The 19,131-nt window shown below is 46.0% G+C and overlaps 2 protein-coding genes and 20 non-coding genes across 24 annotated transcripts in view; 8 read left to right on the top strand and 14 right to left on the bottom strand.

Moving 5' to 3' along the window:
* The window catches only part of intu (inturned planar cell polarity protein), a 21,053-nt gene extending 6,225 nt beyond the window's left edge, over positions 1-14,828 (top strand). For all 3 annotated transcript variants that reach the window (XM_076028250.1, XM_076028253.1, XM_076028251.1), the window contains exons 4-17: positions 1,693-1,908; positions 5,710-5,828; positions 5,911-6,000; positions 9,526-9,603; positions 10,194-10,377; positions 10,717-10,770; positions 11,128-11,190; positions 11,461-11,679; positions 11,788-11,880; positions 12,335-12,766; positions 12,882-12,976; positions 13,095-13,284; positions 13,359-13,492; positions 14,003-14,828. In XM_076028250.1, the coding sequence (XP_075884365.1) occupies positions 1,693-1,908; positions 5,710-5,828; positions 5,911-6,000; positions 9,526-9,603; positions 10,194-10,377; positions 10,717-10,770; positions 11,128-11,190; positions 11,461-11,679; positions 11,788-11,880; positions 12,335-12,766; positions 12,882-12,976; positions 13,095-13,284; positions 13,359-13,492; positions 14,003-14,114 (2,079 nt within the window). In that variant the 3' untranslated portion in view covers positions 14,115-14,828. The remainder of the gene's footprint in view (positions 1-1,692; positions 1,909-5,709; positions 5,829-5,910; positions 6,001-9,525; positions 9,604-10,193; positions 10,378-10,716; positions 10,771-11,127; positions 11,191-11,460; positions 11,680-11,787; positions 11,881-12,334; positions 12,767-12,881; positions 12,977-13,094; positions 13,285-13,358; positions 13,493-14,002) is intronic.
* On the bottom strand, positions 327-400 carry trnan-guu (transfer RNA asparagine (anticodon GUU)). Its single transcript has one exon. It is a non-coding gene; the product is annotated as a tRNA-Asn (tRNA).
* Positions 506-579, top strand: trnan-guu (transfer RNA asparagine (anticodon GUU)). The gene has a single exon. It is a non-coding gene; the product is annotated as a tRNA-Asn (tRNA).
* trnan-guu (transfer RNA asparagine (anticodon GUU)) lies at positions 2,139-2,212 on the bottom strand. The gene has a single exon. It is a non-coding gene; the product is annotated as a tRNA-Asn (tRNA).
* On the top strand, positions 2,312-2,385 carry trnan-guu (transfer RNA asparagine (anticodon GUU)). The gene has a single exon. It is a non-coding gene; the product is annotated as a tRNA-Asn (tRNA).
* On the bottom strand, positions 2,962-3,035 carry trnan-guu (transfer RNA asparagine (anticodon GUU)). The gene has a single exon. It is a non-coding gene; the product is annotated as a tRNA-Asn (tRNA).
* trnan-guu (transfer RNA asparagine (anticodon GUU)) lies at positions 3,407-3,480 on the bottom strand. The gene has a single exon. It is a non-coding gene; the product is annotated as a tRNA-Asn (tRNA).
* trnan-guu (transfer RNA asparagine (anticodon GUU)) lies at positions 3,604-3,677 on the top strand. Its single transcript has one exon. It is a non-coding gene; the product is annotated as a tRNA-Asn (tRNA).
* On the bottom strand, positions 5,185-5,258 carry trnan-guu (transfer RNA asparagine (anticodon GUU)). Its single transcript has one exon. It is a non-coding gene; the product is annotated as a tRNA-Asn (tRNA).
* Positions 5,382-5,455, top strand: trnan-guu (transfer RNA asparagine (anticodon GUU)). Its single transcript has one exon. It is a non-coding gene; the product is annotated as a tRNA-Asn (tRNA).
* trnan-guu (transfer RNA asparagine (anticodon GUU)) lies at positions 6,335-6,408 on the bottom strand. Its single transcript has one exon. It is a non-coding gene; the product is annotated as a tRNA-Asn (tRNA).
* On the top strand, positions 6,530-6,603 carry trnan-guu (transfer RNA asparagine (anticodon GUU)). Its single transcript has one exon. It is a non-coding gene; the product is annotated as a tRNA-Asn (tRNA).
* On the bottom strand, positions 6,784-6,857 carry trnan-guu (transfer RNA asparagine (anticodon GUU)). The gene has a single exon. It is a non-coding gene; the product is annotated as a tRNA-Asn (tRNA).
* Positions 7,143-7,216, bottom strand: trnan-guu (transfer RNA asparagine (anticodon GUU)). Its single transcript has one exon. It is a non-coding gene; the product is annotated as a tRNA-Asn (tRNA).
* On the bottom strand, positions 7,425-7,498 carry trnan-guu (transfer RNA asparagine (anticodon GUU)). Its single transcript has one exon. It is a non-coding gene; the product is annotated as a tRNA-Asn (tRNA).
* trnan-guu (transfer RNA asparagine (anticodon GUU)) lies at positions 7,801-7,874 on the top strand. The gene has a single exon. It is a non-coding gene; the product is annotated as a tRNA-Asn (tRNA).
* On the bottom strand, positions 8,090-8,163 carry trnan-guu (transfer RNA asparagine (anticodon GUU)). Its single transcript has one exon. It is a non-coding gene; the product is annotated as a tRNA-Asn (tRNA).
* Positions 8,372-8,445, bottom strand: trnan-guu (transfer RNA asparagine (anticodon GUU)). Its single transcript has one exon. It is a non-coding gene; the product is annotated as a tRNA-Asn (tRNA).
* Positions 8,566-8,639, top strand: trnan-guu (transfer RNA asparagine (anticodon GUU)). The gene has a single exon. It is a non-coding gene; the product is annotated as a tRNA-Asn (tRNA).
* trnan-guu (transfer RNA asparagine (anticodon GUU)) lies at positions 8,861-8,934 on the bottom strand. Its single transcript has one exon. It is a non-coding gene; the product is annotated as a tRNA-Asn (tRNA).
* On the bottom strand, positions 9,119-9,192 carry trnan-guu (transfer RNA asparagine (anticodon GUU)). Its single transcript has one exon. It is a non-coding gene; the product is annotated as a tRNA-Asn (tRNA).
* On the bottom strand, positions 14,725-17,689 carry ino80b (INO80 complex subunit B). Its single transcript, XM_076028254.1, has 6 exons — positions 17,421-17,689; positions 17,090-17,225; positions 16,669-16,840; positions 16,412-16,566; positions 15,768-15,940; positions 14,725-15,685 (listed from the first exon to the last, which is right to left on the bottom strand). The coding sequence occupies exons 2-6, from the start codon at positions 17,127-17,129 to the stop codon at positions 15,221-15,223; spliced, it is 1,005 nt and encodes a 334-aa protein (XP_075884369.1). The 5' UTR covers positions 17,130-17,225; positions 17,421-17,689; the 3' UTR covers positions 14,725-15,220.
* Between the last annotated feature and the right edge of the window lie 1,442 nt (positions 17,690-19,131).

Genomic DNA, 19,131 nt, shown 5'->3' with positions numbered 1-19,131 from the left:
CCAATTGCGCCACAGAGACCTGTGTGAGTGCTCACCAGATTAAACTTTGTTCCTTTCTGGAACAAAACTACAGTGTTTTTCATTAGTAAATTATCACAGCATAAATTTACTTAGAGAATCTCTGCAGCCATGTGACTTTTTCTACAATTATCCTTCATCCAACATAAGCTCAAACAACAAATCATTTGGTCCATTAGAAATTTCTTTCAAGTGATTACGCACAAATAGAAAGAGGTCATGGAGACTGCTGTGTTTTTCCCAGACGTACCGCCGCCATCAGTGTCTTCTAATAATAATTCCCCCTCCCTACATTTTGAAACGGAGAGCGTCCCTGGGTGGGCTCGAACCACCAACCTTTCGGTTAACAGCCGAACGCGCTAACCAATTGCGCCACAGAGACCTGGATGAACAAAGTTCACGAGCGGCCACAGCAGTTGGACCAAAGTTGGTTCTTCATTTCATAAGGATTTTGCTGGGTGAAGCATGGACTGCTGTTCCCACAGCAGTCTCTGTGGGGCAATAGGTTAGCGCGTTCGGCTGTTAACCGAAAGGTTGGTGGTTCGAGCCCACCCAGGGACGGCAGTCTTTTAGAAATGAATGCGTGGTGCCTGTGATGCAATGATAAATAATCAGAATCAAAATCAAATCAATTTGGAAACACAGTGCATCTGAAAGTTAATGTTAATTAGCAAAGCTGCGTAGCTTTGGATGCTACGATTGCTTTCCCCACCCAGTCCCTGAAATTATCTCACTGACAAAGATTTTTGCAGGCGATTTAGAGTCTAGCCATTTTTTTTTTTTACTGCTTACCACTTTAAATCAGTCTCTCAAAGAGCCTGACAGCTGAAGGCTCCATCACATCATAGAGACCCCACCTCTGTCCGTCCCTATTTAATAACACCCCTTAAAGTGGCTCCTATGGCCGGCTGCCCAGACGCAGGCGCCTGCTAGGACCTGTGGCCTGCGGTTTGTGGGGTTAGACAAATACAGTGGAGACTTTTTTTTTTCTTCTTTTTTTTTCCTTACTAGGAAATACGATCATCATGCTGAAAAATATTTAGGATGTGAGATTCGAACCAGGATTTTGGAAAAAACATACAGAACGTCTGAGTGTCCCAGGCCTGTCCGGTGTGGTCAGCACAGTGTGTGCAGTCACGGAGTGTTAAAAATGCTGTATTGTATGTCATGCGTTACAAACAAACACAAAAATGTAGTTGTGGTGAAGCACAATTGCACGTTGCATGTAGTGATTTTCTTGTAGGGGTGGATTTACTGGGCTGCTGGTGGCTCACGGTTAAAATCCCTGCAGAACTGGAATTATTCTCACTTTCTTTTATTCTTGCATTTTTTCAATGTACTTACAACTGTTATATTGTGCGCAGCAGGGATTTCGTTTGCATCTGCTTTATTTTTTCATGGAAGTAACTGTACACAGATAAAACAGATTATTAAATAAAATAATAAATACTGATCTGAGGTGAAAATGATTGGAGCTTATTTACCGAAACAAGGAGGGAAAGAGAGACCTTTCTGTCTGTAATTAGAAGATATTTTACTCTGAGTGTCTGTTTATAGGAAAATTAGTAAACATATTGAATCACATTTTTCAAATGAATATTTTAGGAGTTCATGAGTAGAGGAGGTCCAGGGAGATCTGCCACAGACGACCTCTCTTTGTCCTCTGTCACCCAGGTGAGGCTGACTTTGGAGACGGCGGCTCAGGATGGCGCCGCTGCCGCCGGCGACTCGCCCCACGTCCCGAAAGCCAAGGTCTCTCCACCAGTCAGCCAGCTGGTGCGGCTGCTGTGGGGGGAGGACACCGCCGAGCTTCAGATGGCCATTGGACACATCCCGCACATTGTGATGTACCTCTCACTCAATCTGGACTCAGCGTCGTCCAAGGAGGAGGTCAGTGGTTGCAGACGGTGGGAGGAGTCCTGAGCGTTTTCTCATCCTTGCAGTCTTTGAATTGCTCACACATCAGTATTCTGTCTGTCTGTCAGAGCATCACATAGAGATTATGAGCCGATGGATGGTGGCCTTGGAGAACACTGGGTTTCTGTGTCACTTCCAAATGTACTGTGGTCACCCATTACTTGTTCTAATTAACCTCCATGTTCTAGTGTCTAAAAGACTGTCGTCCCTGGGTGGGCTCGAACCACCAACCTTTCGGTTAACAGCCGAACGCGCTAACCGATTGCGCCACAGAGACAGTTGCACGCAAGAGGAGTCCTTGCTTCACCCAGCAAACTTTCCCCCCCATGTTGTCTCCTGTTCTGAATTTTTTATTCCATGAGTCCTGGTAGCCCAGGTCTCTGTGGCGCAATCGGTTAGCGCGTTCGGCTGTTAACCGAAAGGTTGGTGGTTCGAGCCCACCCAGGGACGGAAGTCTTTTAGAAATTGGCAAAGGGAGGATAATCAGAACCAAATTCTGGTGACAGCAGTACATCTGAAAATTAAAGCAGCTCTAAGTAACTTTTTGACCATGGAATTATGATTCCAAACTCAGTGAAGTGGTAGATAAACGATCAATAGGATCAATGGTGCCGCCTCGGCAGTGAGGGGGGGGGTTGTGCCGGCTGTAACTGCGACCCGACATGCCAGACGAACCACTATACGGCAACATCACACGTTTTTTTTTTAGAGGCAGTCTGACATACTACTATTACAAATACATAGGATTGTAAAATGACGGAATGGAACCCAATAAGTAACCTCGATGAAAGACGAAGTAATAAAAGTGTTGAACGTTTGCTACAACGTTGTTGTCATAGCAAACTCGTAGCAAGCTCAAGTTATCCAGAGCTGCTTTAAGCAAAAATGCTGCACAGTCGAGAAGGTGATTGTCAACCAACAGAAGGTGATCTTGGTGAGCACTGCTTCCCCTTCGCTTCCAAATGTACTGCAGTCATCAGTTCCTTGTTCTAATTATCCTCCCTTTGCTAGTTCTGAAAAGACTGCCGTCCCTGGGTGGGCTCGAACCACCAACCTTTCGGTTAACAGCCGAACGCGCTAACCGATTGCGCCACAGAGACCTGGGTCAGCCAGAGGAATTACGGTAAAGGGTTCATGTCATGAAGAAGCGCTGCTTCTCCCCTGTTGTCTCCCCAGTGAGTTTTTATTCTATTGACTCCTGGTCTCCCTGGTCTTTGTGGTGCAATCAGTTACAGCGTTTGGCTGGTAACTAATAATTTGCTGGTTCAAGCTTTTTTAATTGTGAAACACTGCAGGTAGTGTCTTTGTACCAAAATGATAACACAAGAAAAATCAGAAGGCGACACAACATCCAGAAGTTTTGTTGTGATGGAGCCAGGGGAAAAATGCACACATTTTCAATTGCACCGAAGACAGCAATTGCCGTTGTTCATTAGTTTTTTTAGTTTCTGATCTCAACAGAAAAGGGAATCGTCCCTGGGTGGGCTCGAACCACCAACCTTTCGGTTAACAGCCGAACGCGCTAACCGATTGCGCCACAGAGACAGTTGCAGAAAGTAGAGTCCTTGTTTCATCCAGCAAAATCCTTATGAAGAACTGAAGAAACACGGCTTGGTTCCTCTGTTGTCCCCTCTGGTGGATTCTATACCATTACACCTGCTCACCCAGGTCTCTGTGGCGCAATCGGTTAGCGCGTTCGGCTGTTAACCGAAAGGTTGGTGGTTCGAGCCCACCCAGGGACGTCCCCTATTTTGAATGAAGTTGAAGTTGCCCTTTATAGCAAAGGCACAGTAAAAATAAGAATTCCTCAAAAGACCGCCGCACATCCGGAGGTTCAAGCTAAACGACATTTTTAGGGGTGTGAGGCCAGAAAAATGTGCAGACTTCAAATTGCAGCTTCTGTCATTTCATTGTGGTTTTTTCCGTTCTCTCGTGTCAGATCTCTTCTGACAGAATGGACACTAGAGACAGTTTTCACGTCAAATACAGCCGCATCAAACAAACAGCAGGATAATCTCTTCTCTGTCGTCCTGGAGCCGTGACCGAGGCACAGCTTCTGCATTTCCTTCTGTCGGCTTGTCCAACAGTGTTAAGCTCAGAGTTTTTGCTTGTTGCTCCAAGAGGCAAACTACTCATTTGCTGACCTTCCATCCCCCTGCACTGCAATTATTGGCGCGCTGATGTTTTTCCGGAGTTGTACTTTATGGTTCTGCAGTTGTCTTCTGCACGGTTTGCAAAAGCAGACCTTGTGTTCTTTTCTTAATGGGAACGGCGGTAGAATTGGAGGGGACTGTTTTTTTCCGAAGCCACATCAGCCAGCAGCTGATTTTCTAAATGACAGTGCCGTGCGAGCGTCGGCTAAAGTCTGACTTTGTATTTTTCACTTCTTTGATTGCAGGGTGGCTGGATTTGGCAGGGTTTTAGTAGTGGTGTTTTTGTAATTAAAAGCTTTTTTTGCCCTGACAAGAAGTAGCAGAAGTTTATTTTATTTGTTTTTTTGTTTTTTTAATGTGCTGTTTGTTCTTTTCTTAGCCGCTGTTTTGGTTGCAGAGGTAATAGATGATATTTGGGCTGCGGGATTTTATCCCCTCACTCTTCCACTCGGGGCTCTTATCCTCCCACAGCTCAGCTTTTATCTGCCCTGCATGCTTCAAAGTTGCTGGTGCAGTGGGAGGAATACTAATGACTGCAGCACTTAACAGAAACAGCCCTGAGCGCTCGGTCCCTCTGTGTATAAAGCTGGGGAAATCAGGTCTCTGTGTTGCAGTCGCTGAGTGCGTTTGGCTGTTAACCGAAAGGTTGTTGATCTGAGCCCACCCTGGAACCAGGGATTTTTTTTTATTTTTTTTATTAGAAACCACTAATGAAGACCTAATGAAACACTCACAGTACACCACCAACCTTTGAATCAACAGCCAAATTCGCTAACCGATTGCGCCACGGGGACAATTGCGAGAAAGAGCAGTCCTTATCTCACGCAGCAAAATTCTCAAGACCTGAAGAAACAAGTTTTTCACAGAGACCTGAGGGCCCAGGAGGAACTACAGTGAAAATTCTCTCGAGTGGACAACAGGAAAAATAGAAGCATTAACGCATTTCGTGACCCTTGTGCTGCGTGAAGCAAGTCGTGCCACTGATGCAACTGTCTTTGTGGCGCAATCGGATGGGCAGTGGTCTTTTGGAGAAATCATGTTTTTATTATAGCTTTGCTATAAAGGAACAAGATGCAACTTAAGTAAAAAGTAACGACGTCCCTGGGTGGGCTCGAACCACCAACCTTTCGGTTAACAGCCGAACGCGCTAACCAATTGCGCCACAGAGACAGTTGCAGAAAGCTGAGTCCTTGTTTCATCCAGCAAAATCCTTATGAAGAACTGAAGAAACACGGCTTGGTTCCTCTGTTGTCCCCTCTGGTGGATTCTATACCATTACTCCTGCTCACCCAGGTCTCTGTGGCGCAATCGGTTAGCGCGTTCGGCTGTTAACCGAAAGGTTGGTGGTTCGAGCCCACCCAGGGACGACAGTCTTTTGATAAGACAACACTCAAACGTGAACAGTGAATTGTTTCTGCCTTCTGTTCTCACTTTGAATTAACAAACCAAGAGCAGTCATCAGTTTTACAGTTGCCCCCTGTCCATGTAAGGGGTCTAATAGTGCATTGAAGAATTAGCCACTGTGAATCTCACAATAATTTCATCATTCATTCATGATTCCATCCATACGACTGAGGACAGTGTGGGTTTTGCCACTGAACTTGTGGCTTTGTGTGTCCAGGAGGAGATCTTGTACCAGTACCCTGTGTCTGCAGCCTCCGGCCAGCTGAAAGGAGTGAGAGGGATCTTTCTTACACTGTGTGATATGCTGGAGGATGTGACAGGAGGGCAGATCCTCAGGTAAGGCGATGCTTTGTTGTTTTTTTTTATGTATATGTTTGTAAGAGCAACCCAAATAAAACTCTTTTTGTGTGTGTTTTAGTTCGTCTCTCCTGCTGGGCAAACACCTGGTGCACGTGGGCTACTGGAAGGAAGGCAGCAACTTGTTGGTCATAGGACTTCCGGCTGAGAGGTACAAGCTATCGCTGTATTGCGAGTTTTTTTTTTGAGTATGGACTTTAGTTTTTACAGCTGATGTCCATATTTACAGTATACAGCAGGGTTACATGTTTTTTGGGAGCAGCAATGTGAAGTCAAAGTTTAATCCGCCGAACATGAATATGAGAGAACATATCTTCGAGTGATATCTGGCCAAATGATGAATACATATATATGTCATTACAGGAATTATCCTGTGGTTCAGTGACACTGTTCACAGCACACAGATCAAAAAGTGGTTGATGGTGTTCTGTGCTGTCTGCTACAGTCAGGGGTCACTTTACACACTCGTTTTGCTAAAACACTGCCGTCCCTGGGTGGGCTCGAACCACCAACCTTTCGGTTAACAGCCGAACGCGCTAACCAATTGCGCCACAGAGACAGTTGCAAGAAAGGGCAGCCCTTGCTTCACCCAGCAAAATCCTTACAAACTGAAGAAACGACTTTCCCCCCATGTTGTCTCCTGTTCTGAATTTTTTATTCCATGAGCCCCGGTCACCCAGGTCTCTGTGGCGCAATTGGTTAGCGCGTTCGGCTGTTAACCGAAAGGTTGGTGGTTCGAGCCCACCCAGGGACGACAGTCTTTTAGAAATTGGCAAAGGGAGGATAATTAGAACCAAAATCTGGTGACGGCAGTACATCTGAAAATTAAGGGAAAATGCCACACAGTAGAGAAAGAGATTGTCAACCAACCGAAGGTGATCTTGGTCAGCACTGCTTCCCCTTTGGCTTCCAAATTTACTGCAGTCATCCCTGTCGTCCCTGGGTGGGCTCGAACCACCAACCTTTCGGTTAACAGCCGAACGCGCTAACCGATTGCGCCACAGAGACTCGTGCAAACAAGAGCAGCCCTTGCTTCACCCATCAAAATCCTTGACTGAACTACGAACTAAAGAAACAACTTTCCCCCCATGTTGTCTCCTGGGAGGATAATTAGAACCAAAATCTGGTGACAGCAGTACATCTGAAAATTAAGGAAAAATGCCACAGAGTAGAGAAAGTCAACCAACAGAAGGTGATCTTGGTGAGCACTGCTTCCCCTTTGCTTCGGAATGTACTGCAATGGTCAGTTTCTTGTTCTGATTATCCTCCCTTTGCTAGTTTTGAAAAGACTGTCGTCCCTGGGTGGGCTCGAACCACCAACCTTTCGGTTAACAGCCGAACGCGCTAACCGATTGCGCCACAGAGACACTTGCTAAAATCAAAACACAGCAGTCCTTGCCTCATTTGTAGCAAAACGTTAAGAAAGGAAAAGTCAGAAGTCAAATCTTGAATGAAGTTTTTGTCCTGATGGAAGGCGGGATTGAAAACGTGCACATTCTAAATTGTAATAAAGGCAATTTCACTCTGTTGGTGATGGAGCTCTTCTTCAGTGGCTTCTAAGAAAAGAACCTTGTCCGTCCCTGGGTGGGCTCGAACCACCAACCTTTCGGTTAACAGCCGAACGCGCTAACCAATTGCGCCACAGAGACAGTTGTGGCCCAAGATCGATACCTGCAATCATGAAGGCCCGCTGTTATCAGGGGTGTTAGACTCTATCGCTGCTGTCCCAGGTCAAAGGTCAGGTACATGCTGGAAAAGTCGCCAGTTTATCGCATGGCAGCAAACAAGGGCCAACAGGCTTCTTTGTGCGTCCACAGTGTGCTGACTGTGTTTGGCTCTGATCTTCCCCGTGGCTGCAGAAACAACAGTGCCGTTCACATGTTTCACTGATTGCCTTCGTTCCTGCTGCCAAAGTGAAGGAGTGTCGCAGCCAGGCTAGCTGGCCACCCAGGTCTCTGTGGCGCAATTGGTTAGCGCGTTCGGCTGTTAACCGAAAGGTTGGTGGTTCGAGCCCACCCGGGGACGGCAGACTTTTAGAAATTGGCAAAGGGAGGATAATTAGAACCAAAATCTGGTGACAGCAGTACATCTGAAAATTAAGGGAAAATGCCACAAAGTAGAGAAAGAGATTGTCAACCAACAGAAGGTGATCTTGTTGAGCACCCTTTGCTTCCAAATGGACTACAGTCATCAGTTTCTTGTTCTGATTATTCTCCCTTTGCTAGTTCTGAAAAGACAATCGTCCCTGGGTGGGCTCGAACCACCAACCTTTCGGTTAACAGCCGAACGCGCTAACCAATTGCGCCACAGAGACACTTGCTGAAAGCAAAACACAGCAGTCCTTGCCTCATTTGTAGCAAAACGTTAAGAAAGGAAAAGTCAGAAGTCAAATCCTGAATTAAGTTTTTGTCCTGATGGAAGGCGGGATTGAAAATGTGCACATTCTAAATTGTAATAAAGGCAATTTCACTCTGTTAGTGATGGAGCTCTTCTTCAGTGGCTTCTAAGAAAAGAACCTTGTCCGTCCCTGGGTGGGCTCGAACCACCAACCTTTCGGTTAACAGCCGAACGCGCTAACCAATTGCGCCACAGAGACAGTTGCAGAAAACAGAGTCCTTGTTTCGTCCAGCAAAATCCTTATGAACTGAAGAAACGCAGCTTAGTTCTTCTGGTGTCCCCTCTGGTGGATTCTATACCATTACTCCTGCTCACCCAGGTCTCTGTGGCGCAATCGGTTAGCGTGTTCGGCTGTTAACCGAAAGGTTGGTGGTTCGAGCCCACCCAGGGACGACAGTCTTTTCAGAACTAGCAAAGGGAGGTCAATCAGAACAAGAAACTGACTATTGCAGTCCATTCGGAAGCAAAGGGAAGCAGTGCTGACCAAGATCACCTTCTGTTGGTTGACAATCTCTTTTTCTTCTGTGTTGCATTTTCCCTTAATTTTCAGATGTACTGCCGTCACCAGATTTTGGTTCTGATTATCCTCCCTTTGCCAATTTCTAAAAGACTGTCGTCCCTGGGTGGGCTCGAACCACCAACCTTTCGGTTAACAGCCGAACGCGCTAACCGATTGCGCCACAGAGACACTTGCTAAAATCAAAACACAGCAGTCCTTGCCTCATTTGTAGCAAAACGTTAAGAAAGGAAAAGTCAGAAGTCAAATCTTGAATGAAGTTTTTGTCCTGATGGAAAGCGGGATTGATAAAGGCAATTTCACTCTGTTAGTGATGGAGCTCTTCTTCAGTGGCTTCTAAGAAAAGAACCTTGTCCGTCCCTGGGTGGGCTCGAACCACCAACCTTTCGGTTAACAGCCGAACGCGCTAACCAATTGCGCCACAGAGACAGTTGTGGCCCAAGATCGATACCTGCAATCATGAAGGCCCGCTGTTATCAGGGGTGTTGGACTCTATCGCTGCTTTCCCAGGTCAAATGTCAGGTACATGCTGGAAAAGTCGCCAGTTTATCGCATGGCAGCAAACAAGGGCCAACAGGCTTCTTTGTGCGTCCACAGTGTGCTGACTGTGTTTGGCTCTGATCTTCCCCGTGGCTGCAGAAACAACAGTGCCGTTCACATGTTTCACTGATTGCCTCCTTTCCTGCTGCCAAAGTGAAGGAAAGTCACAGCCAGGCAAGCTGAGTCTGAAGTGTGTTAACTTTGTTTTGCGTGCGCCGTCAGGGTTCCGCTGCTGTGCCTTCAGACGGTGGTGGGAGACGTGGTGCGCACGCTGAAAGTGATGCACGGCTCCCTGGACAGGTGCGTCCCACTGGGACGGACTGCTCGTCCTGCTTCTGGTGTCTGTTTGTCCGTCCCTCCTTTTTGAATGAACAAATGAATGACTTTATTTTGTTTACGACAAAGCAGAAATAAAAAGCAAATGTTTAACATAAAAGATCACGATATGTAACCAAAAAATGCTGAAGCCCAAGGCTTATTTCTGCCTATCCTGGACAATCCAAAAACTGTAATAATCACAGAAAAACCAGAACATTCGTAGTCGGGAAAACAAATGAATTACACTGACACTCACCTTTTCCATTTTCATTTACATTCATTTTAACATGTAGTGTTTCCTTATTTTATGCTTTCTTTCTAAATTCCAAAAGAGAATTGCACAGTTTGAGTCCATCATTAAGTCCATTCCATATTTTCACAGTTTGTTTTACAGGCGTTTACCCAAATTTCTACTCAGTAGGTCATATAAGGCATCAGAAGGGAAAAATACAATATTTGTATGTGTATGTGCTTTGTTTTATGTAAAAATGAAAATAGATTTGGATCATTTCTTTTTAACACGTTCTGTATGTGGCTTCCAACTGCACGCTCTCTCCTCCTCCGTTATGCAGTGCCTTCTGCAGAGCGGACAGCGCTCCCCGGCTGGACCACTTCTTCTGCCTCTTCTTCCAGCAGCTCATCCAGCCGTCCTGCCTGAGGGACGGCGCCTCGGCTTCGCACCAGGACGTCTCAGGGAGCCTGTTTCTGGACGGACTGCCGGCGGTCCGCTGGCTGCCTCTGCCTCCAGAGATCAAGGTCAAAGTTAAAATCAATTGATTTTTCTGAAGGGAAGCAGTTTCTTCAGAAAAAAAACAACTATCATCAAATTTTGTTTCTGTGCCATGTGGCCCTCTAGTGTCCTTTTTCAAAATTGCACACACAACAAATACTCCCAACGTCATCTTTTTGTGTAAATATACACAAAAACTAATCAAACAAATTAAGTCTTCACCTCAACTTACCTGTTTTTTTACTATCCAGCTGTAAATTGCGATCGTTTTTAACGCTTCACAGGAGTAGGAGACATCTTCCATTCTCAGTATTGTTTAATAAAAAGTTAAAAAAAGTAAAAAAAAAAGTTTTTTCTCTCCACAGATGGAAGTGGACACAGTTCTGTCTGACTTTGAATCTTCAGATTTTGGAGAAATGGTATGTGAGTGTTAAATGGTAAATGCGTGTGTGTGTGTGTGTGTGTGTGTGACTATATTCACTTGTGACTTGTGTGCTGCCAACAGGTGCTACGTGTCTATTTATAGGCAGTTGTTACGTGACGCTGCACTCGATGTGTAAAACCTTCCTGCTGCTGCGGGTTGCCAGGTTTTACTCCCAGATTGAGCTACTTGGTCTCCTTTCAAATAATGCTTCACTTCTTCTCAGAGTATAAACACCTGTATTCTCCGAATCTTCAGACTCTCTGCCAACAATGACTTCATTCTGTCACTGCGTGTCTTTACTGTGTGCTTACGCCTCCCTTTATTTATTTTGATTCCTTTTTTTCACCTGCAGTCCGAAGACGTGTTTGGCTTGAGGCGACTCTATGTAATCCTCGGCTCCTGCTTGTTCTACAAGGTCAGTTTCTCAATGTAGACAATGATGCACAGGTGCTCAGCTTCAATGGGAAAAATGTCCGAGTTGATGTTAACTGTGCACGTATTTTAAACATTACTTAGACATTTAAACATTCACATGATGCAGCTCCCTGAATATATGTATATATGTATGTATGTATGTTTATATATATATATATATATATATATATATATATATATATATATATGTGTATAGTCCGCACCCTCATTTAATATCTGAATGACTGTGACCCACGCTCGCCCCCCCCAGTCGTACCTGATTGCCAACCACCTTCCCAAAGAGGACCTGCTGGACGTGTGTCTGTACTGCCAGCACTACTGCCTGTTGCCGCTGGCGGCCGAGCAGCGAGTGGGCCAGCTGGTGGTCTGGAGGGAGGTGTTCCCCCAGCAGAGGGCAGACGGCGGGGGGGCGGCGACGGGGGGCTTCAGGCATCCGCGGGGCCGTCACTTCCTGCTCATCGTGGGCATCGTAAGGAAACGACTTCATCCGTGTTGTTCATCCGGCTGCTTGTCTCTTGCGTCTCCGTCTCTTCATGGTTTTATTGAAGACGTGTTTTCTCTCTGCTTGCCGTCTCAGAGGCATTTAATGCAGTGTGTGCTGCTGGAAGCCGGTGGCTGTGCATCGCCGGCTGTGGGCTCCCCAGGACCTGACTGTGTTTACGTGGATCAGGTGACTCTCACTTTAGTTTAGTTTACTTTGAATATGAAAAAGTAGTGGACAGACAAAATGAAAATTACAAAACCATGAAAAAGATTGAAAGCAACACTGAATAATGAGTTGATTTTACATTTCTAAAAAGGAGCGGGAAGAAGTCAAACTCATTTAATCCCACCCATCATTTGTAAATTAGCTATACGTTAATTCATTTATTGGACTAGTTTGAATATATTATCCTAATCTCCAATAATATTTATCTCATAAGAAAATAAATTGTTTATTATGTTATATCTATAATTATGTATATATATAATAATTAATACATGATATGTAATATCAGTACTTCATTATCCTTGAGTTATACTACTTCAAAATACACACATTCATACATATTGCATATATACAGTACATACAGCCACATACCAGATATGTTTTAGCCCTGACACTGAACCTCTTCCTCCTCCAGGTGAAGGCCACCTTGCTGCAGCTGGAGGTACTGCAGCCTGGTATTGAGGAGCGGCTCAGCGCCCCGCCCACTCCCTGCCTGTCCTGCGCCGACTGGTTCCTCCCAGCCGGCTCGGCGCGCGAGCGCCTGGAGAGCCTGGCCTCGTCCTCGCCGGTCCTCAGCAGGCTGGCCGGGGCAGTGAGAGGCTCCTCGCTGGGCCCCGCGGGGGGCTCCAGGGCTCGCAGCCTGTTTGGGGAGAGGGCGCGGAGGTCCAGTCCGCAGAGGAGCCTGTTGGACGGCGCCAGTGAGGGACACGCCGAGGCCGGGTTCGGCTCGGCCTCCACACCGGCCGCACACTCGACCCCGGACTCCCAGAGGAAGTCAGGAGGGCGCGGAGACTCACTGGGGACTGGAGGGTCCGAGGGGGGTGGAGCCAGCGGAGGACTCTTCAAGGTTCACCAGGGTTTATTACTGGAGTCTCTTTCATTGGACTCTGACAAACTGCTTCTTTAGTTTCTTTTAGAGCTTCGGCTACATTTTATTGCAATTTGTCGGTGTGTTGTGACAGATTCCGAAGCTCAAACAGCCCAACTCATTTTACCTGGGCACCCTGAAGAAGACCCTCACAGAAAAGGAGAGCGAGGAAATGTACAACACCATGAAGTGAGTGACGGGAAGCTTTGCTTTGCTTGCTGCCCAATTCAATCTGATGATGTCCTGCATGTAATCCGTCCGTCCATCTGTCTGTCTGTCTGTCTGTCCATTGGTCTGTTTGCAACAGACTGACGGCTGGCGCCGAGAACACGCTGTTCCACTACGTCCTGATGGAGACAGTCCAGGGGATCTTCATCGCCCCGACCCACAGAGAGGTGGCCCAGCTCAGCGGCTCCATCCACCCACAGCTCATCCGCAACTTCCACCACTGCTGCCTCTCTATCCGGGCTGCCTTTCAGCAGAGCCTGCCGGCCCGGGTGGGTGCCACTTCTTTGTATTGATCGTGCTGTCACCTGGTGGGGAGGCTGATCGTGTGCTGTGTCTCCTGCAGGGGCGCCGCTCGGCCCCGGGCGGCGGCTGGGGTCTGGGTCCAGTCAAGGAACACGGGGTCTTGTTTCAGTGTAAACCTGAGAACTGGACCGACCAGAAGAAACCAGCCCCCACCATGACCTACTGGGTCATTGGGTATGTAGGAGTCCCATATGAAACTAGTTTGATTTTTAGAATGGTTGACAGGCTTTGACTTCGCACTGTTTTCATTTGTTTGAAAAAATCAACTATTTTTTTAAAAAAAAGTCAAAAACCATAATTGGCTTGACAATTTAGTATTACAAAGACAAGATTTTGATGTTAAAAAGGTTATTCAGAATAGTTGCTAGATGTTTCCAGTTTGCTTTTTATGTGCCTTTAAAGTCGACATACACTCAAAATCCCCCCAGAGTCGCCTAGAAGAAAACTAAAATGGCCCAAGCAACATGGGGACAAGGAGACATCACATGGGACAAAACCCACGTGATCATTTCATTAAGACCTACATCTCATATGTTGTGTTCGGACTTCAGACTTTTATTTTGTAATTTAAAACATTCACTTCCAGTGCTCATTAAAAACGAAATTCCGATGCAAGCGACTGCACAAACAGACATTGACCGATCTGTACGTGACCTTTGACCTCTGTTGTTTTCTGTCTTTCAGGCGGATGCTGCTGGAACCTGTACCTCAGGAATTCTACGTTTGTTTCCACGATTCGGTGGCAGAAGTACCAGTAGAAATGGCCTTCAGACTCTCTTTTGGTCTCGCCTTGTGAAGCCTCCGCTGCAACCTCAGAACCTGTGTGGACCTCTCAGACAACTGGACCTCTCTGGGCTTTTTTCTTGGTATTGGCAAAGGTGCAGAGCAAAGAAAACCAATTGCTAACATTCATACCATCAGATCATCATCATACATGAGAGCAATCTTAATTTCCTCATATCAAATTAAGGCTGAATGATGGACGTGTGAGGCAGCCACCCAATATTCAAGGTCAAGGAGTGGACTAGAAGGATCGGCACACTACATTTAGTTGCTCATCCACTGCAAAGTGATGAACATGGACGACTATCTGCCAGCCGTGTGGGACTTTAATCTCAGTTGCTGCATCATTGAGCAGGATGGACACCAGCCAGTGGGACACCTCGGGAAAACCCGTCTTCCTGGGATAAACCAGTTTCACGTACTATCAAGGTTTTTGAATTAGACACTACGCCGTGCCTTGAGTGCAAAGATGTTATTGTGTGCAGCCACTCTGTGAATACCTCACTCTCTACGTGCAAAGTGACAATAAGGGCGTCCAGTGTTGACTGAGCCGGACCTCCTAAAATCAAGCTGCTGCTGCATCTCCACAGTCTCTGATTTAAAAAGGGCAATAGCAAGATATATGCAGTCATGATGGGCATTTTATTTCATGCTTAATTTAAACTGTACAGTTCTGTGTTTACATTGAGTTATTTGAAAAAAATAAAGTGATATTTGAAACACTTTCTCTCTCTCTCTCTCCTTTTATTTGTCATGAAAAGTTGCTCATCTTCTACAAGTTCAGATTCCCTGCGGGTTCCCACTATTCACAAGATGAAAAACAATGTGCACTTTCCAGCCAAATACCGACCTACACTATTAAAGTTTACAAATGAAAATTCATCTCTATGAAAAAACACAAGGTGAACATTTTACAACGTTAATAAACGTGAAATGTTTAAATTACTCACATGAAGGACTTGAACCCATGCGATGAACCAAATCATCTCTGAACTGAGACTTGGGTCACTCGCTGTCAAGTCTTCAACTCTGGATGCGTGTAGAGTTCCATTTCATCCTCCACTGTCGTTTGTTTCCCAGATCACTTTTCACAAACTCCGCCTCAAAAACCCACGCAGTTCAGGCTGCACTCTGAACGAGCAGCAGGTTCCTCCTGTAGCAGTCGAGGCTGCAGAGAGGGACGCCGGTCTTTGAGCAGGAGTACTTCTTCAGGTTGGTGCAGCCGGCGACTCCGCAGGCGGCCGGTGCTGCAGGAGGAGAGCGGGGGGCCGCGGTCAGCGGGGTGGCAACTCCTGCGGGGAAGGAGATGGCCACGCCCAGGACGGAGTCGCTGTAGCGGATCATAGGACACTGACTCTGCTTGGCCTTCCTCTCCTTCATGCTTTTGATCTTGGCCTTGCTGGTTTTGGTCAGCCTCTCGATCGTCTGGTTCTTGCTGTCCTCCGCCTTCTTGGCGGCCTGCAGCCGTCTCTTCCTGGCTCGCTCCTCGCGCTTCTGCATCATCTCGGCCGTCATCTCCTTCTCCTTGTAGCCCATGGGGAGCTCCAGCAGCGGCTGGCTCTGCTGCTTGTGTAGCAGGGCTTTCTGAAACCACGAAAACAAAACAAAACGGTGAGAACGGGAAATTAAAGCGCACAAAGTTTGGGCTCAAACTGCTCGTCCTCACCTGCCGGGCTGTGAGCAGAGACTCGTCCACCTCTTTCTTCAGCTCTCCATTGTCATCCAGTTCTCCTTTCTCTAGAGCGTCCAGCCATCGCTCCTCCTCGTCCACAGGACCCACCAGTATGGAGTCAGAGCCCATGTCTGGCATGGGGGATGTAGCCAGGTTGCTGTCTTCATCTGCAATAGTGCAAAATATTCAAATGACAAAAAATTTAAAAAAAATTAAAAAATCACGTAAACATGAAAAATGTAACCATGCAGAAGTCCACAGAAATGGTTTGAAGACCAGTTAAAGATAAAAAATAAAAAATTCTTCATGGACATTATGGAGAAGATATCTTAGTCTCTCATGGTTGAAAAAGAAAAGTTCTGGATCTGTACGTACAACCCACTAGATCTGATTTCATATGAATGCGCTTGTGTCTTGTAAACCCTTCCTCCTTTCTTATGTGAAACTTGGATGTTCTGAAGTTGTTCGCCCCCCAGTTCAGTTCTGTTTCGTTATTGTTTTCAACTAAAACAAGTGATAGTCCGGGAAAACAAAATGTCCTATATGTCCTTGAATGATTAAGTCTACTCCTAAGTAGACTTAGTAGCTTCACCACAGCAGATGCAGTGTAGAAACAACAGACTGCGTTAATAACTCACCCAGCCAGGCCCGATACTGCTCCAGAGGCACAGAGGGCTCGTCGTCATCTTCGTCATCGTCATCATCATCATCGTCATCGTCTGTGTCATTGTGAATGATCATCAACGGAGAGGGAGGACGAGCAACGCCGGGGTGGACGGTGCAGGTGGGGACACTTTCAGAGAAAACAGGAAGACAGAGCAAAGTGAACGAGTGATGCCGTCTGTCTGGGTCAAACAGTTGCATCAATTTGTTCAATGACCTCCACACTTCTCACCTCTTGGTCCCCAGCGTCTGCCCCCCCAGCTTGATCTTGAGCCGCAGCTGCGGAGGAGGCCGAGGCACCATGACGGGCTCGGGCTCGGGGGCGCCGTGGTGTTTCCTCTTGTGCTTCTTGTGTTTTTTGTGCTTTCGCTTGTGAATGTTGTGCAAACCAGGGTTTCCATCACCTGCGGCAAGAGACAGACAGACGAGTGAGTCACATGATCCACCTTTGCCTGAAAGGTGATGTTGGTCCGCTGCTTCTTTTCACGACTTGTTCAACTTCGAGATTAAAGATTGAAGCACTTTATTAGTCACATGCTCATGCTGGATGTGCAGTGAAATGTAAAAGTGGCGATGCTTACCGGAGATTATGCAAAGAGCTAAAACAACATTGACGGTAGTGAAATGCTACAGTGATTCTCCATCAAACTCACCAAGGAACCTGGGGTGCATCATCTCTTTGCGTTTCCCCATTTCAATGCGCAAACGAGCATTAATTCAGGGAGAGTTTGGCAGACTGGAGTCACATCGCAGAGAGAAATCGGCTCGGCTTCCAGAAAACAGGCTTCACTGCAAAATACAAACAAAAACCAAAGAACACTCAAGTCTATGACTGGGCTGGTGGACTTGTGAAATCGAGCAGCTTTACGATCATGAACGTTCCTAAAGAAAAATGCAATCTTCGCCTAAAGGGTAGAAGACCAGAAAATTAACAGAGTCCCCTGACTAAATTATTGCAATATTTCAGTTAAACTGGTGAATTACCTGATTTAGCCCTGGCTTCACTCCGCTGATAGCTTTGGTAGAAAATCCCTCAAGCTACAAGCCAAAACTTATTTAGAGTAAAGGTACTAATCTCGTCAGTTATATGAGGAGACTATCTGGGGGTTTTTTTCTATCAAAAAGAAAAACATTTGAGAAATATATCTTCCATAGACTGTAATGAAATGCTTAAGAAAAAAAAATACATCTCGTTCAAAGTTTGCACGACCGCAAAAAGCTAATATGCGGATGTTGCCATTTTCGTCATTTCCGGTTGTTTTGACGCACCAGTCAAAACGCGACCGCTGTAGACATTCTGTACAGATTCTGTACCTACACCGCCCTCCTGTGGGCAAAATGGAGAATTACTCGGTCACGTTGCCAATTCGTGCTGTGACCAGACACTGTGGATGCTAGGAGACCACCGATGACAAAATTGTATCTAAGCTTGTGAATTTTTGTGAAAAGTTGGACACTGGTTGGCGTCCACTGTCGAAACAACACACTTCTGACAGAAACTAGGAGCCAAATTAAACGACAGGGAAGCTGCTCTTTCAGTAGTAATAATGACAGGATAGTGGGGGAAACTTAAAAAGAGTGAAATACTTCAGAATCCGGGGGAGTTTTTTCTGGACGTAGGTAGCGACTACTAGCGAGGTAAGGGAACTGTCCATTAGTCTGACCTCCCATTAGGGTTAGAATACAGTGATGATGATGAGATCCTGAAGAATAACATAACTCTAAATTCATTTTCAATAGCAGTCACTGTTAGTGCGAGAAAAAGAAGAAGCTGTATTTCATTTATTTCCTTTTTCAGTGTTTTAAGAGTAACTTCAACAAAGATATTTTTTTTTGTAACTTTGCTTTTGTTCATTTTCAATCGACATGCACATGTTTTCTACACATTCCATGATTTATTTTTGCCTCCTGTGAGGTGGGTCACCAAAACATTCCATCCATCTGCTGCTGCTCTGGCCTCCTCTGTCAAAATTTAGAACCCCTTATGGCCCCACGAGTCAAAAAGTTTGCCCACTCCTGTAGTAGGCAACAGGTGGTGTGTGTTGTCCCAAATGGGCTCCAAAGGCCGCTGGCCCTCGTCATGACAACGGAAAGACGCCCTGCTTTACAAATGGCACAAAACTCCCTACGAAATATGTAGCCCCAAACAAAAGGAAAGGAGTGTCTCTAGCGTACAGTAATTACGTGTTGCGTGGTAATTTGTTTGTTTTGACGGATGTGTCATTGAGAAATAAGGCACGAAATTATGGTTTTATTTTTGTTACCTAAGTGTCTTGAGGGCACTGTATGAATGTTGCTGCTGTGACAATTCAATTTCCTGTAAAGGATTAATAAAGTACATCTAATCTAACACACACACACACACACACACACACACACACACACACACACACACAAACAGATCATAACAGAGAGTATAAGTGCGGGGTTGGTTCCTCCGCCATTCTACAGAAGCACTTCCTCCTTTGACCGAGGTAAGAGAACACCGACGCAGATTGAATGTAACTGGACATGCCGGGATGTATTCATTTGTCACCAGTTCCCTCATTGTCCACTAGTGGACACTACACAGGCGGCGGGGGTCATTGGTGCAGCGTTGTCTCGGAGTCGCGTGTGAATATGAATCAGACCTTATTTGCATGCAGTACACGACAAACAAATATAACGTGCGTATCTAAAGATGAGTTTATGGTCG

This window comes from Nelusetta ayraudi, unplaced genomic scaffold, assembly GCF_046127955.1.
Source record: "Nelusetta ayraudi isolate G7.1 ecotype Tasmania unplaced genomic scaffold, CSIRO-AGI_Nayr_v1 ptg000022l, whole genome shotgun sequence".
Classification (NCBI taxonomy): Eukaryota; Metazoa; Chordata; class Actinopteri; order Tetraodontiformes; family Monacanthidae; genus Nelusetta; species Nelusetta ayraudi.
The sequence above is the reverse complement of the archived record's forward strand: the minus strand, read 5'-3'. Positions and strand labels throughout refer to the sequence as shown.